This window comes from Columba livia, chromosome 11 (assembly GCF_036013475.1).
Source record: "Columba livia isolate bColLiv1 breed racing homer chromosome 11, bColLiv1.pat.W.v2, whole genome shotgun sequence".
In the NCBI taxonomy this organism is placed as follows: Eukaryota; Metazoa; Chordata; class Aves; order Columbiformes; family Columbidae; genus Columba; species Columba livia.
The window spans coordinates 13,793,248-13,810,755 of record NC_088612.1 but is presented as its reverse complement, the minus strand read 5'-3'; the positions used below and the strand labels follow the sequence as shown (position 1 = coordinate 13,810,755).

Here is a 17,508-nt window from a genome sequence, read left to right as displayed (position 1 = left end):
TATTTAGTTATTTTCTCTTAGATAGGGAATAATTTTAACTTTAACGCTGATTGATTGACAGGTCCCTAATCCTGTTGTTTTGCTGTGGGTTTTTTTTTTGTTTCTTTGTCTGGGTTTATTACAAGCTGCTTTGCTGACGTTGAGTTTTAGTCAAAGATACTGCCGACAGCGGCAGAGGAATTCCAGGAGCCCTCCTTTGCGTGCTAGCTGAGACTTCAAGTCCTGTAATCATATCAGTAAGTAATGAAGACCCACCTTTTAGGAATTTTCAGAGTGAAGTTAAAATCCATTGGAGCCTGACAAGATGCACGTGAAAGAAAAAAAGGCGCACAGAGATCTCTCTATTACACATAAAGCATTATCTGATTCCTGAGAGGGCGCAGCAAGGTAGAAGTCTTCCTTTGTGTTAACTTCAAAGGAACACATCCAGAATCCAGATTCTATGACTGACGTGCATTGAAATGGAATATGTTGGTATATAAATTGGATAAAGACTTTTGTGATGTCCCATACAGAAACCAGACTAATGGCTGACTGCACACCAGCTTGCGGGCAGCATCTCCTGGTTTGGACGGAGTGGCCCGGTAGCTGGGGGAAGCGGGTGCCACAAGCTCTGCAGGGAAATGTCAGAACCACATAGCATAAAACTTGCTGTTTACCATTATCCAAATCTTTGCATTTGTAGCGCTGCTTTCCACGTGCAGGTCACCTACATACAGCCAAGGTAAAAGCAGCAGATACTTGCTCTGTAATAACTAGTGTTTTTACAGAGAATATGAGTGGAAGTAGCTTAAGAAATATATACTGTTTTCTGTAGAGCTGCGGTTTTCAGAGAAGACATTTTGACTGGCCTATTTGGATGCAAATGCCGTTGTTAATTGTTACAGTTTTTACTAGGTGATGCTGGGACTGAAACTTCTGTCTCAGGAGTGCTGCTCTTTCTTTCTTTCTCTTTGTTCCTTTATGAGCAGAGATTTGTTTGTATAATGTACTTGGTTGGAGTAGCAGGCAACGTGGTCTACAAAGTTATTGTGTTTCTTGTCTCCTGGTGATGCCCACCCAGGACTGTGTACAGCCAGCTCTTCTTTTCAGAGGCAGGTTGTGTGTTGCTGGTAGGACTTCTCGTGGGAAAGGAGGTGGTTGCTATCTGGGGCTGACACTGTGCTGTAGGAAATCTGAATGAGAATGCTTTATTGTTATGTTTTGGGCCTTAATGCATTTTAACAGCTGTGAAATACTGCAAAAAAAAAAAAAGGCGATGTGGCATACATGTCTTTGTGCAGCCTTAAGTGCTTGCTGTGGAGGTAAACCTTCCAGAGCAGTTCCCACTTTTCTCTCTGCTTTCACACGTTTGTGATTTTCTGGAACATTTATGTTTTGCAGCGAAGTCAAAGACTCCTGTTCTCTGTTTTAAGAGGTATTTCTTAAATATCTCAGATGTTGAAGCATCTGAATAGGTGATGAAATAAAATTCCTTCTGCTGTTTTTGAGAAATGAAGGCAGGTAAAAGTGGCCATTTTACTAGAATAAGTAAATTTAGCAAATCAATTACCTTTTGTTGCTTTATTCCTCTGTATCATCAGGTTGTATACTCAGTTGCATGAAGATGTACATTCGCAGAGGCAGTTGAGATCTCAGTTAATTTAGGACTGTTAACAAATACAAGGATGTCTATAATTAAGCAGCTCTCGTAGTTCAGTAGTGATACAGTGGTAAGACAATTAGGTCCTCAGTACGTGTTATGTCACACCTGTAAAGGTGAAGCTGGTTCTCTGGGAAGGTATGGTTTATTAAATTCGGTTCTGTTAAGCTTTATTAAATTGAGTTCGTGTAGGCAGAGTCTTTCTCTGGACACTGACAAATGTCTTACCTACTGCTTTTCAAATATTCCTGCAGGACTTCAAGCCTTACCATGCTCAAGCTATACTTCTGTCCAGAATGTCTCTGATTTTATTATGTCCTAAAATAAGTGAATTGAAACATATGCTTCAAACTAAGTTGTGGAGTAAATCTTAACTGTGCTCTAGATAATGCCACTACATGTTATGTCTACGCATGACTTGTCTTTGAACTCAGTAGAAAACAAGGCAAAAACTATGGTATTAATAGCTCTGTTTATACATTTTTTATTGCATTCAATTCGTTGTGGATAGCTTCATTAATATTAAACGTGGTTCTAAATATAGGTGGGTATAAGTGTTTTCTTTCGAAAACCTTTGATGGAGTCTAGCATGCAGACTGGCCTCTTGTATTGACTTTGATTCCATTCACGCTTTCTTTCTCTTTGTTGCAGGAGCTATTGTGACAATCTTGGCTACCACCCATTAAGTGCTGCTGACTTTGGAAAGATCATGAAAAATGTCTTTCCAAATATGAAGGCCCGTCGTCTAGGCACAAGAGGCAAATCAAAATATCCTTTGCTAGAGCGCTTCTCAGTAACTTCTTCTGCACTTACCTGGAGAACATCTGTCGTTACGGCTTAACTACCAGCCAAGTGTAGAAGTAATGTTAAATTAAAAAATGCAGACACTTTCCCAGCATTTTTTAAAAATTATTAATTGCAGTAGTGTTAGTTTGCAAGATACAACTTTAGAAACGAGTACCTAAATTTCAGTTCTGATGCTTAGTTGTCACAGCAGTGAGGAATCAAAGAAACTGTATCATTTAGAGCAAAGGGAGATATTAGAATAAAGGAACGTTTTATATGTGCAGTAGCTAATATTTTATTGGTACTACAGCTCAGAATTATCAGAACATTTCTTGCTTTTATATTATACTTGTGCACACCAGTAACCTTTTAAAAGTTAGCTGTAAAGCCAAAGGTCCTTCTTAAGCTGTGCTACAGACAGTTCATAAAACCGCCCCTCCTCGACCACTGGTATTGCTAGAAAGAGAAGAGGGGACTGGGAAGTTGTCAGAAAAGCTGACTTCAGACTTGGGGACGGCACGATCTGAGGCTTGTCCTCCCATCAGAGGGGGCAGGTGGCTTCCTGCACTGCATGGCACAGACCTCCTGAGGCAGGAAAGACAATCCAGAGCAAAAGCTTCTAGGGTGAGCAGCGCTGTTTCTCTTGACTGCAGTCTTGTTTTCTGTGCCCAAAGCTGGAATCCACTTGCTTCCCTCCTTCCCTGTTAGAGAAATAGTCCATCCCAGAGGGTGTGCAAAACCACTACCCTATTCAATTGTAACTTTATACAAATGTTAAAGTATTTTTAAAATGATGTTGTCATAGTGTAATTAGATATAATTGCCACAGGCAGAACTATACATAGATCTTAGGACAGATTAGTTTACCAATCAATAGGCAGCCACAGTGAAGAATTGGGGGCAAATTCTCTGCAAAAGAGCCTGCTCATACTGCTGGTGGTTCTGCTGCTCCGGTATAGGGGCAAGGAGTTCTGCTAGGAAAGAAGCACGGTAATCAAGTCTAAAGGCTACAAGGGTGCAGCTTTTTCTCAGGTTTTTCTGAGACTGAGCTGTAGTATGTCTAGAGTTTAGCACACTGAGGTGTTACATTAAAAAAAATCTGTTGGTGATTTTCAAAATTGTTTTTTCATCAGCAAGAATTTTGTCTTTTCCAAGTTAAGAATTATACCTTCCCTTGAGAATCCTTAGAAGCCATCATGAAGTAACGTAATACCTGCTGCATCCCCCCAGGGGCAGCTCTTGCTCCATTCTGATGTGCGGCTAAGCCATTGCAGTAAGCAAGGGAGGGAGAGCATTAAAAGGCCAAAAGGCATCATGGTGCTTGTAGGCTTTAATTAAAAACCACTCAAAACAACTATCCGTAATTATATGGACTCACTGTAATACTGGCCTTTGCCAAGGTCTCGCTTGATCGTGCACTTACAGAGAATTAAGTGCTAGCGGGCAGCCCAGAATTATTTGTCTTCCACAGAGAAAAAAAGCTTCTACGTAGCAGTAAATGGAGAAGTTATGTGTCAGTTAAATTGTTTCATAAAATAATATTGATTATCTAGCAGTGGAGTCCAAAACCTAGTAGTGATGTTTTGGATAGAGCTCGAGAAGTTTTAAGCAGGAAATTGTATGACGTAGTTGTAGCACGAGCCAGGAGATTTTTCAGTTTGTTTTTCCCAAGCTTCTAATTCAGAATTTTTAACAAGTGACCTTATCTCACGCTTACCTAAATACCTAGCCTCCTTGCATTTATTTTACTGTATTCATGCTCCATCCATGTTAATGCGAGCAAATACAGACTCCATGGTCTAGGAAAGAGAACTACAGACATATTTACAGAATGTGAAAAATCGGTGATCCTGAAAAGGATTCGTGTGTCACAGAGGAGAGACACTCTATGTGAACTCCCAGAGTAATGCTGTGGAGTGGAAAAAAAGGCTGATCTTATTTTTAGACCTATAAACAAGTAAGTAAGAGTAATGGAGGGAGTATATTTTTCTGTACAGAGTTTTTTGTGTACTGATTTGATGAGATCAACGTATGAACAAATCTGGGTATTCGTGTCCATGTTTTTACAGATTAATAATTGTCATGGCAGGGGAGAGATCCACAAAAACTGTGTAGAATTTTAGGAAGAAGTGTCCTCAACAGTAGATTTATCTTGTCATCATGGGGAACTTCTTAAGTTTGTAGAAGTCCCTTGGGAGAAGCAAATACAGCAAAAAGAGGCAAAAATTAAGAACTTATAATAACGTAAAACTGAAATTTGGGAGCACATTTTTTAATAGCAATTAACTTTTGGAAGTGCATTTTCCGTCTCATTTTGGGCCTGGTTTAGGAAGAGAGTTTAGTCCAAATTTATGTTAATGATGTAGATATTGAGAAGCTAATTGAAAATACTCGGTGTGGCATAGCGGTTCTTCTGAGTCATCAAATGAAATTCATCATGCTGTTGGAGAAGTTTAATGACCAGCATCATTTGATCCACTGCATGGATGGAAAAGCCCAACCACCTGCCCAAGAACACAGCCGTTTATAGGCTCTTGATGCTGGCTGCCTATGAGACTGTGCTAATGACAGTCATTATTAGATCTGTTGTTGAGTTTGCTTAGAAAGCTTATGAGGGGTATCAGAGGAATTACTGCCCTTCCCTCCTATCCCCCAGTTAACAAGCAGAGACAATTTAGACCTTAATTCTTGTTCACATATTGCTACAGTGGACTGCGGAAGAAGGCTTTTGTGCATATGCCAACGCTGCCCAACCTTGACTTTCATAAAACTGGAGATGGGGTATGATATATACTTGCTTATTTTCATATATATATAAATATATATATATATATATTTCTGCAAATTAACATTTATCATGTTGTTTTTCTGTCTGAAGTTTTCAAAACAATGCAAAGGGCTGTGCAGTTTTTAAGATTTTTTTGCTTTACAATACTTACATTCTGAATCATTGTTTCATATTTTTCTGTAAAGTTCAGAACAAATTGCAGTGCTATTAAAAAACCTAATTTAGGAGGTGAAGCAGACTTTCACAGTGTTGCCACCCACAAACTATGTCTCTTCAATTCTGATTCTGTTGTGGTTTTACTGTATTAAAAAAAATAAATAAAGACAACCACGATGACAGGGAAGAGGAACCCCAGGGAAAGCAGCAGTTCCTGCCTAACAGCGGCTGCTGAGTTGACAAGACTGGCTGCAAGAAGCATCTATTGGTGGTGGTCCAGATATTAAGATTTTTTCAGAGATTTTCTCCCAGAAATGTCAGCTCCATGTAATGCCTTTGGAAACAACCAGTAGATTAACGTTAAGACATTTCCTGTTGAATGATACTGATGTTACGATTTCATTCTCTCAATTTATTGAAAATCTGTGAACATAGTTGCTGAACTTTTTGTGTTTCTGATCATCATTTGCTCTCAATTGTTGTTTTCAAGCCTTAATGACCCTTAATAATTAAAGTAACCTTTCCTCCGCTGTTTGTTTGTTTTAGTTGGACGGGGCAGAGCCGGCTGGGCAGCTGCAAAGTGCTGATGAGGAAGTCTCTGCGGCCTGCCGGCTTGTTTGTGAATGGGCCCAGAAAGTGCTGAGCCAGCCTTTTGATACGGTCTTGGAATTGGCTCGTTTCCTTGTAAAAAGTCACTATATCGGTACCAAGTCAATGGCAGCTTTAACAGTAATGGCAGGGGCACCAGCAGGTAATGAGACAACTTAATGCTGAATGGATTACATAAGGGATCTTTTTTTGAACAATAATAACATCTGGGTTTGAAGAAGCGCTCCTCTTCAGGGCAGACTTGAAACACTGACTCTGGGTGTTGAGTACGCATTTGTTATTTTAATCCACATTGCTGCAAATCACTTTTCTTGTTGGGAGTCTAGGTAAAGAGATCTGAAAATAAGCAGTTTTAGTTTGTGTTAGATTTAGTTTGTGTTCCTCCCACTCCTCCAGTGAGGACCCTGGTCCTTTAAAGCACTTCAGAGCATGTGTGTAATTGTGCTGAATTTATGTACTTTCCTAGATCGGGATTTTGGTGCCGGTACAGTGCTGGTTTGTAGACAAAATGCTGGTGTAGCTGTGTTTCTGTCTGATAACTTGCCCTAATTTGGAAACAATTGTCTGTCTTAATTTTCTCTCAAGAGAAGATTTTTGTGTAGGCATTTCTGATATGCCAGATGCAAATTTTCCTCAGATGTTTGATCAGTGTTCGGTAGTCCAAGCAAGTCAGCTGCTGTTATTATTGATCACATTAGAAGTAAGGGCTTGAGGGGCATTGAGAGGGACAGGAGGAGCCTCCTCCGGGGGCAGTCATGTGACTGAGATTCCAGCACTCAATTTCAAATCTTCATTAAGGGCTGAGTTAAAGAGAAGAGTTATTTTGTAGTTGGCTGCACCAGATGAATTCCTGTTGTGTATAGTCTGTAGGAAAGACTACTTTGGATGTGGGTTTTCATCTTCTTTTGTTTTCTTTGTTTCCCTCTTCATGGTCAAAATCAGTCAGTCCTTTAAAGTGTTTTTTTGTGGCTGTGAATGAAGTAAATTAAGAAAACGAAGGATGAGGAGGGAAGTGCAGGTGCACAACATGCCACCGAGACTTCCCTCTGGCAAGTCCTGCCCAGGACTGTCAAGCAATGTACATTTGGGTCAAGGCAAATCTCTTTACTTGAGACAGGCGATTTCAAATGGAAACTGGTTGTCAGGGCTGTAGGTTGGGGCGATGCCCTTTTGGATCACGTTCCCTCTCCTTCCAGCTCTCTTTCCTTTGTTGCAACTTGGAACTGACGGGTGGCAGTGGCATGTTTTGTTCCTTTCTTACCTGTTGTCGCTGGGCTTCATTGGTTCTGCTTACCGTGCTGCTGGAAGGACCGCTGGGTATATGGACAGCTCTTCAACTCATGCAGCTCCTCCGCCTTCCTTCAAGAGAAGATGGTTTCCTTAAGGAAAAGGGCAGTTGTTTCCAGTGCATGCCTCTATGGCTCGGATAGTCATTTCAGGAGAGGTTCTTTCGGGAATGGCAAATAAAATATTCCCATTCCTCTTTATCACAAGGAACCACAGTGTCTGAACTGAGCATTAACAGAGGAAAAAGCAAAATTTTACCCTCAAATAAAAATTCGTTTGATTTTTTTTTTTTTTCTCATAAATATTACTTGCCTTCAGTATTCGGCCCACATAGATGACTTGTTTTCCAGTAACTGCAATATATTTGGGCATTTAGCCGCTCTGTAAAGAAGGAATTGTGAAAGTGGAGACATGTTGGGATGTTCAAGCGCTCATGGTACACGCAGACTGCTGCTGAGGGGATGGGCTCACAGACCACAGTTCCTAAGCACATACTGGGTATCAAAAAACAAAGACATACTTGCCCTAAAATTGTGTGGATTAATTTGTAATTCAGAGTTATTTTTAAAACTGTGAGCAAAGTGTAAATGAAATGGTGTTGAAGCATTTTTAGATGAGCAGATAACTGGGTTAGTTGCTCACTGTAGAGCATGCTAATCCTCTTGACTGCTATTAAGAAAAGATCATAAATGTGATGTGATTTTTGTAAGGAAATTGGTAGCAGCTGCACAGATGAGACTAACCCCCTGTTGTTCTCCCTGGAAGCACCACTTGCTTGTGATCACCAGAGGCATTATCACCAGAAGCAACATTCTTCCATTCTAATTTCCATTGTTTTTTCACCTTTTCCTCCTCTTTTTTTTTTTCCTTTTTCTCTGAAGACTTCTCTTCTTGCCCTTCTTTCACCATTAGCCCTGAATCACACACAGGTGGTGATCTGTTCTGATATATGCATTGTGTTTAATGCCTTGGCCATTAGATGATATCATCTGCTCAGAGCTGCTCCTGTGTGATACAGATGCACAGCTGTCTAGAAAGATTTTTCGTTTTAAAAGCTTCCTCAGACATTGACAACAAAACAAAAACACAGGAGATGATGAATTTTAAAGGTTTATCTAAAACATGCACTGCCCTCTACTGTCAGTTAAATGAAATGCGTTGGTTTTCGGATTTTGTTGACATAAAAGTTGCAATTTGAGACTACTAGAAACGAGATGCCAGTACATGGTGTTGTAGCAGCTAATGCCAGCTTGTCTAACAGATAGTTTTTGCCACAGATATGCACATAAATTGAAACACTGAATAGATTTGAGCATGAAGTGGATGGGAGGACATCATGGAGGAGGTAGTCCCAGGATAGCTGTTGAGACGCCTACCGTGAATTCTGTGTGGTTAGATACAGAAGCGTCACTACAGCAGACAGGGTATGTGTGGTTATAGTTTGTTCTTCTTTTGCATTCAGGAATAAAAGGGATCCCCCAGCCCTCAGCTTTTATACCTACTGCTGAAAGTAATTCCTTTCAACCGCAAGTGAAAACTCTGCCATCTCCTGTTGATGCCAAGCAGCAGCTGCAGCGTAAGATTCAGAAGAAGCAGCAAGAACAGAAACTGCAGTCTCCTTTGCCAGGAGAGTCTCCAGCAAAGAAAACAGAAAGCACTGCAACCAACGGCGTGACCAGTATATCTAACGGAAGTCCTGCAATTCTGTCTCCTCCACCTATTGGCATTGTTGTGGCAGCTGTCCCCAGCCCAATACCGGTAATGTTCTCCAGCAATTCTGTAGGGAAACCACCTTATGAAAGGGTTTCAAATTGACAGTAACAAAGCAGCAGTGTCAGTGGGATAGAAGAACTGTTTCCATTCAAAGGACTGAGTCCCTTGTTGCTTCTCTGTCCCACTGACTCTGTTATACCACGTGAGTTACAGCATCGATACAGAGGCAGCAGAATACTGATCACAGAGCATACACTGAATTCATCTTTGAAGTCATTGTCAGTGGGATTTCAGCTAGCAATAATGAAGGTTATATTGGAAATAATTGCTCTTGAGATGGAGTTTAACCAGATGGGAGAGCTGACACCAGTTGTGTGGGTCACTGAGCCCCTCTTATAGAATCTAAATTGCATTTCATTGACCCAGTGCATTTAGCAGAAGCAGCAATTTTGGTTTTGGATGAATGTCGGTAGTATGGAACATCTTTGTCTTTCAGACCATACAAAACTGGGGTGGGGAGATAATTTGTTTCCAAGATGTTAGTTGTGTTGTCCATTTTGATAGGTAAGCCAGTATTTCTGCCTGATAGCGGGTTTGTATTAAACTCACTTTTGAAGCATTAACAATGAGCAGTGTTTTGATCACATCCTTTCCTCTTTAACCTTTGTGTGTCTGTCTTTTTGTCCCATGCGGTAAAGGACTGTATGAAAACGACCCTTTCATTAGCAGAAGAGCAGACTAGTGCAAAGACCAGTGCCTCATGCCTTAAACACTGAGGCCACATATCTGTCTATCAGTCCTTAGGCAGACAACTAGAAATAGTCTTGTATATAGTTGAAGAGCTTGTTTTGTTTCAAACTGACACTCACGAGCTTTGGTGTATTGAGCTGTGTTGTCTTTCACCTTTGAAATGCTTGGGGATGAAGTGGTCTGTGGATGTTGGGGACTTCCTTGCTTCATCACTACGCTTTTCCTCTCGACAGGTGCCAAGGACCAGGCAGTTGGTGACATCTCCAAGTCCTATGGGATCGTCTGATAGCAAGGTCCTGCCACTCAACGTTCAGGTGGTCACCCAGCACATGCAATCAGTCAAGCAGTCACCAAAGACTCCCCAGAACGTTCCTGCCAGTCCAGTTGGTGACCGCTCTGCCCGGCATCGCTACCCACAGATCTTACCGAAGCCAGCAAACACCAGTGCTCTCACCATCCGCTCTCCCACGACGGTGCTCTTTACCAGTAGCCCAATCAAGACTGTTGTGCCAGCTCCACATGTGAATTCCTTAAATGTGGTAAAAATGACAGCAATATCTCTAGCCCCAAGCAGCAGTAGTGTGCCCGTCAAGCAGACGCCTTCAGCTAGCAGTAATGCAGGAGCAGTGGAAGAAGGGAGGACTGGTCCACAGATCAAAAATGGATCTGCTGTTTCGCTTCAGTCTCCAGGATCCAAGCCTAGCACTGTTGTAGCTACACCTGCAGTCAAGATCAAAATGGAACCAGAAGTATTGCTGGATGAGAACTCAGTACAGAGCCAAGAGAGCTCTGAGATGTCTAAGTCCATAAAGGCAACCCCTGACCTGCCTCCTGCTCAACTAATTAATTTTGAGGTTGCAACCTTGAAGGTTTCAGCTGATGATGTTGTGGAGGTAAAACCAGTTAAGGGCTGTGATCAGGGAGCTGAAGAAGCAGGAACCAAATATAAAACACAATCTAATGAGATCCCGCCAGTTTCTTCAGTAGGCAATAATCAAAGCACTCTAAAGCTCTCAGTTGCCAATCAGAACTTGTCCAGCACCAGCATCGGTTCACCTCCTACTGGTGAGTCTGTGATTAAAGACAAAACATGCACTAAAAGTCCAAGAAAGCGACAACCTTCTACACTTCAGGATTCCCAGGTACCGCCTGTAAAGAAACCACTGGTGGAGCAGCTTTCAACTGGTAATGTTGTGGAGAGTCAAAAAGCAAATGGCGTTAAGAAGTCTCCGAAGGTTGGATCATTAGCTAACAGTGACAATACAGCAACACTTGCTCAAGTTTCCAGCACAATACCTGTACCTTCTGCAGCTGCAGCAAACTTGGCAACAGACCTTTCCGTGAGCACCGATTTAAATACTGGTGATTCTACTTTAGAACAGGAGCTTGCAGCAGTACCATCTCCAGATATAAAAGTAAAATTGGAAGGGAACATGTTTATCATAGAAAGTGATTCAAAATCTGATGGCAGCTTTAACCCAAGTACATGGCACCATATCACCAAAACCTCCGACTTTGCATCTGTGAATTGTGAGCAGCAGGATCTCAGCGTGATGGCAATTGCAGGGCACTCCGGCGACTTACAGGAATCAGCATGGCAGCCAGTGCACTGCGAAGATATACAGCAGGATGCGTACAGCCAGCAGTTACAGAGCCAGATCCAGGACTCCTCCTTGGCTCAGATACAAGCACAGTCTTCAAATCAGTTACCTCTGCAGCCTGAGCTGAAAGAGTTTGAACATACAGTCCCTCAGTCAAACGAAAACTTCTTTTCATTTGATGACGACCTTACCCAAGATAGCATTGTGGAGGAGCTGGTGCTCATGGAGGAGCAAATGTCCATGAATAATTCTCATCCTTATGGTGGTTGTCTAGGAATGGCGCTTCAGAGTCAGACTGCAGCTCAAGGAGCTCCCGTGTCATCTCATCCAAGCAGCGTGCACTTTTACCATTCGATCCATAACAACAGCACTCCGATTCACACTCCCACTCCCACCCCCACCCCAACTCCCACCCCCACCCCAACTCCAACGCCCACCTCTGAAATGATTGCTGGGTCTCAGAACATGTCCCGAGAGAGCCCTTGCTCGAGGCTGGCTCAGACGACTCCCGTGGACAGTGCTCTAGGGAGCAGCCGGCATACACCCATCGGCACACCGCATTCCAACTGCAGCAGCAGTGTCCCTCCGAGTCCTGTGGAATGCCGAAACCCCTTTGCGTTTACTCCCATCAGCTCCAGCATGGCTTACCACGATGCCAGCATTATATCCAGTAGCCCCGTGAAGCCGATGCAGCGGCCTATGGCTACCCATCCCGACAAAACCAAGCTTGAGTGGATGAATAACGGCTACAGTGGAGTCAGCAATTCGTCAGTTGCAAACCACGGCATCCTGACGAGCTATCAGGAGCTGGTGGAAGACCGCTTCAGGAAACCTCACGCTTTTGCCGTTCCTGGCCAGTCGTACCAGTCTCAGCCGCGCCACCACGATACCCACTTTGGCCGCGTGACTCCGGTTTCGCCAGTGCAGCACCAGGCAGCCCCTGTCAGTAGCACCACCAAGCAAGAGGGCTTTGCTGTTCCTGCTCCTTTGGACAACAAGGGAACCGGTTCCTCTCTCAACAACAGTCTGAGGTGCCGGAGTGTGAGCCCTGCTGTCCATCGCCAGCGTAATCTCAGTGGAAGCACTGTTTACCCTGTTTCGAATATACCACGCTCTAACCTGACACCTTTTGGAAGTCCAGTGACTCCTGAAGTTCACAATGTATTTGCTAATATCCATGCAGACACCAGTGCCAATAACATAGCACAAAGAAGCCAGTCGGTCCCGTTGACTGTGATGATGCAGACGGCCTTCCCGTCTCTTCAGAAACAAACAAACACTAAAAAAATCACCAATGTGTTGTTAAACAAACTTGATTCTGATAGCGATGACGCAGTGAGAGGTTTGGGAGTGAACAACATGCCCTCAAATTACACAGCCAGGATGAATCTCACTCAGATTTTGGAGACATCCGCTGCTTTTCCTAGTGCCAACCCACAAAATATGATCAATTCCAGCACTTCAGTTTATGAATTCCAAACACCAAATTACCTCACAAAAAACAGCAGCACCGATCAGATCAGTTTTTCTTCTGGAGATAACCAAGCACAATCAGACATCGGAGAGCAGCAATTAGATTTTAGCAGCACTGTAAAAGACCTTTTAGGGGAGGACAGTCTGCCAACAAACCAGCAGCTGGTGAATCAGGTGGCATCAGATCTCAATAACGTTGCATCTGTCTTTCCCAGCGACATCAGGTTGTCTTCCGAGCTCTCAGGCAGCATTAACGATCTGAACACTTTAGACACAAATCTACTGTTTGATCCAGGTCGTCAGCAGGGACAAGACGATGATGCTACACTGGAGGAATTAAAAAACGACCCCTTGTTTCAACAAATCTGCAATGAATCCATTAACTCAATGACTACATCAGGTTTTGAGTGGATGGAGAGCAAGGAATGCTGTTGAAATGTTGGGTTAATCTTGTTTTATAATATGTATGTAGCACACTGTATCTAAAAGACAGACGTATTGTATTTGTCTTAATGGAAGTGCCTCCCGCAGCAGAAACACTTGCTATGTATTGTGGCATTTTAAAAAAAGTTTGCTGTATCCGTTGCTCATTCTTCAGCAGGGAAGATGCAGTCTTACCAATTTTAGACAAATCTCTGAAGGTGATGGGCTATCAAAGAGCCAGTATTAAACTTTGAATTTTCTAGTGTTTCCCACTTGACATTTCTTACTGTAGCAAATAACGAAGTGGTTGACAGCCAGCCGGCAGAGACAGCTATGGCTGAGGCTTTGGGAGGGTTTAAGCTCATTAGTAGGCTTTCCGTACATTGTGTTGCTTGTTACTTCTTCGTAGCTGATCCTTACTGACCTTTGTCATTGAGGTTTGGAATGCAGGGTGTGTGCAGCCAGGCGGGTGGTGGGGGGTGGGTACCAGTGACCCAGGCGACGTGCAGGTGCCCGAGTGTTGCGTAGCTGTTGTGAGCGCTGCTCGGTGGGAGCTGGGGAAGTCTCTGTAGCAGTGGTGCCATTGACATCTCTACCAAAATGCAGAGAGAGGAAAAACTAACAGGAATGATCAAGGAAAAAGGAAGATGCACTAAATTTTTTATGTAAGAGAAATAAATCTATGTAGTTATTTTAGCCATTAATATTCATGGCATACTTGATATTTTAGTTCTCACTTCAATGTTTTTATATTAAGTAGAATTCATACGAAAAGATTTTGAGCACTGAGATTTAATCTAGGCATAACACCCTATTTTAAAGTGATAGGTACTGTTTAATTATTTATCAATGCTAGAGAAGGAACGTGGTATTTTCCCTCTCTTTTTTTTAAATAGAAGAGCTGCTGGAGCTCATTAAAATACTATTTTTCAAGATTAATTTTTTAAGTTTGCTCTTTCCTAACCTAGTGGAGGGTACGGGAAGATGTTATTTTCTGTATTTCACTAGGTTGAGCCTTTCTGTATTTCTTGCTCGCTCTCAAACAAAAGATTAAAATATTAGAAAATGTGATTGAACTAAATATGTTTTGTATAGAGCCATAATACTGCCAGGCACTTTACTGATACGCAGTAAGACATGTGATCTTTCTTTCGGTAAAACTTCTTTTAAACGTACTTACTGTTTTAGAAGCCTGAATTCCATTTTCAAAGTGATTGGACAGGATTGGTGCATCTAAGTTTTTTAGAAGTCCTTAGCTGCCCCTCTGGAAAATGAGATTTAGACTTCTGCCTCACTAGTTCACTTGAACCAAAAAAGACTTTTTGTTTTATCGGCATGGCATGGATCTCTCTAATGGTGAAAAATGAGAGGTACTGAACCGGCCATGGCCCTGACACTGGAAAGAGGACTTGCAGAGGCCAGCTTTTACAAGTGAAGTGCTGCACTGAGGATGCTAAAATACCATCCCTTAGGCTTAGTATGAGATTGATTATTTCTCCTGTGAACTGACGCAGAACGGAAAACAGCAGAAAACATTTTCTTCTCTTGCATCACCTCTTTGAACGAGCAGACATGAATTTGTGAGGGGTAGGCACAATATGTCCCCCTAGATTTACTTAAGGGGAAGATGCTCAGATTTTTCGGGTGATTCATGTTTGTTTAAGTGTCTTGGTGGTCTTCCGTTTCTTCAGTTTTTGCTAATGACTTGAGATCCCAGTACTGATCAACTCTTTTGGCGGTGCTGATTCAACCTGTGCTGCTGCATTGGCACTGAGGTGCTGGTGTACCATGGCTTCTCTTGCTCTTGCCCAAATTCACCACCACTCTGTGGCCTCTTCTGCAGGGACAAACAGTTGTGCCAAGCTCTAGCACCTTATGGGGCCTGACTTCACTGTGCTTGCATCGGACGTTTTGCTGCTTTGTTAGGAACAAACTTGGAGAGTTTGAATCCCTCCGTGAAGCACATGGATGTGCAATGGTGTACTTTGCATCATGTAAGACCAAGTGTCCGTTTAAGGTTTTGTTAAGGAAATGGGAGGAAATTAAAATCTGCCTGATAGCCTCCTGCTTGTTACCTTGCCAGGTGTCTGTTGGTAAGGCTTGAACCATTCCTCTTGTAGACTGAAGTCGCTGAAGGCAGGGCTTGAGTTTTGTACCTGCCTGTGGCCTCTTGCCAGAGATGTGCTGAATGTCCTCTGACCTTTCTGACTTCACTGGTTCTCAGAGACACTCAGTGCCTCTTTTTTTTTTAATCTTTTTTTCTTTTTTCTTTTTTACATTTTTCTCTTTTTTCTTTGTTCGTGTTTTCTTTTTTCTTTCTTTGACCCTGTGTGAAGTGCCAGCACATCTGTGAAGAGGTGACACCTGCCTTGGGGTGGAGAGGGCTGGCGAGAAGCCACACGTGTGCTTCGGCAGCCTGTGCATCTGCGTGACGCGCTGGCCTCTCCTCCAGCTCACTGACACTGACGTGGGCTTGCGGGAAATCAGCTTTTCCTTGACTTCACTAAGTTTTTAAGAACATTTCTCAGAAAAGCAAGAGTAGATTTGAAGCTGATGCGTTCTGAATTATGCAGCCGTCACCAAAGGTTATGGAAGTGCGTTTAATAGAATAATTCTTAAATACAAGCATTACACTGGGCCTAATGTGTGACTTAATTAGCGGAAATATTCTATAATCAGTGGATTTAAAGCAAAAATGTATTTAATTTAAGAAGTGTTAAATTCAACAAGGATTGTTTCAAGTAAAATCCAGGGCACAGGCACAGCTTTGTAGATTGGGATGTATTATTTTAGAGGTGTATGTGTGTTGGTGTTATAATTGATGAGGTTAGGTCCCTGACCTTAGCACTAGCGGAGTTCTTTACTATACATTGAGACAGAGCACTACTGCACACCAAAGTATGCAATACCCAAAGGAAAATTCTGTGATTCTAGCAAATGGAAGCCTGTCTGTGTCAGATACTCCAAAACTGAGAATTTGCGACAGTTCTGACCCCTTGTTTACATTATTGGCTTCCTACTAAGGTGATAAATAAATTATTTTGATAGCAGTTTTTGCTAAAGTATACAAACTAGTGAATTTGTACCCTGTGTACAGTATTGCAGCAAACACTTTAAATTTGGTTGGTTAGTCCAGCAAACTTTCTGGGTTCATATATTGCACTAAAATTCTGTTGAACCTGTGGCAGGCACATTCCTTAGGATAAATGCAACAAATACGGCCCACAGATTAAAAAAAAACTTTAAAAAGCAAAACAAACAAAACCTTTTTAATGTGTTTCATTATTAAAAGGCAAATGTCATTAAAAGTGACAGGTGAAATTGTCTTATGTAGCAATGTGCATTGATCTCAATGAGATATTTCTATTTCTTATTCTCTTACATGAGAATATTACAGCAGGAAAAATTAAGTTTAGTTTGCTTCACCATGTTAATACATGATCACAAAACGTGCATGAGTGTTAATGACTTAATCTTGTACAGTACTAGATATATTCCTGTAACCACTTTTATTTTTTTTATTCTTTTGCTGTATTGAAACTGGTTCAGTGTTAACCAGGTGAGCATAGTTATTCACAAGTTATTTACTTTTTTATGTTAACTAATTCAGCTTAGTTATTGTTGAATATGTTCTTTTCTTGGATTATTTTTTATTGTTCTGGTGTTGAAAAACATTTTTGCATCATTTTATCATGAGAAGAATTCATGAAGTAAATAATTTGCAAATAATTGCAATAAGCACTGACTTCTGAACTGAAAAGAAGGAAAGCGTTTCTTGTGCAGTGCATCTGAGGTTCATATAATAGTCTTGTACTATACTGTGCTTTATTTACTGCACCGTAAGGAGAGGGAAATCCCTGTTCCACGTTTTCATTTAGTGCAGGAAATCCAGTTTCTCCCCTCTTCCCCAGTGTTTTGTTGTCTGTTGTACTGCTGAAACTACAGTAGTTGAATATTGCAGTAGCATTTCAGTTATTTTTTTTATTGAAAGTGCTCAAAAATTGTTTTTTAAATGTTTTCAAAAACAATAAAAACATTTTTTATTAAAATGACTTCTGGAGGTTTTTTCCTTATATGGAAAATATGCATTAAGGTTGGCCTAAAATACAGAGCTTTCTAGTTTGTGTGAAGAGGGGTCTCTGCTGCCGATGCTGAGCCCAGTCACAGACACGGAGCTGGCAGGAAGGTGGATGTTCTGGCTGGGATGCCTTGGGCACTCTGTGCTCCCAGAGCAATTCCAAGAGAAACCGCTGGTAATGGGCTCCTGACCATTCACTTTA

At 41.8% G+C, this 17,508-nt stretch overlaps 1 protein-coding gene across 1 annotated transcript in view; it reads left to right on the top strand.

The window, feature by feature from the left end:
• Positions 1–17,280, top strand: part of RFX7 (regulatory factor X7) — a 52,057-nt gene extending 34,777 nt beyond the window's left edge. Inside the window, 6 exon segments of the mRNA XM_065076950.1 lie at positions 2,294–2,414; positions 5,129–5,209; positions 5,919–6,123; positions 8,731–9,026; positions 9,965–13,230; positions 13,232–17,280. Of these exon segments, the coding sequence (XP_064933022.1) occupies positions 2,294–2,414; positions 5,129–5,209; positions 5,919–6,123; positions 8,731–9,026; positions 9,965–13,230; positions 13,232–13,253 (3,991 nt within the window). The 3' untranslated portion in view covers positions 13,254–17,280.
• The last annotated feature ends 228 nt before the right edge of the window (positions 17,281–17,508 follow it).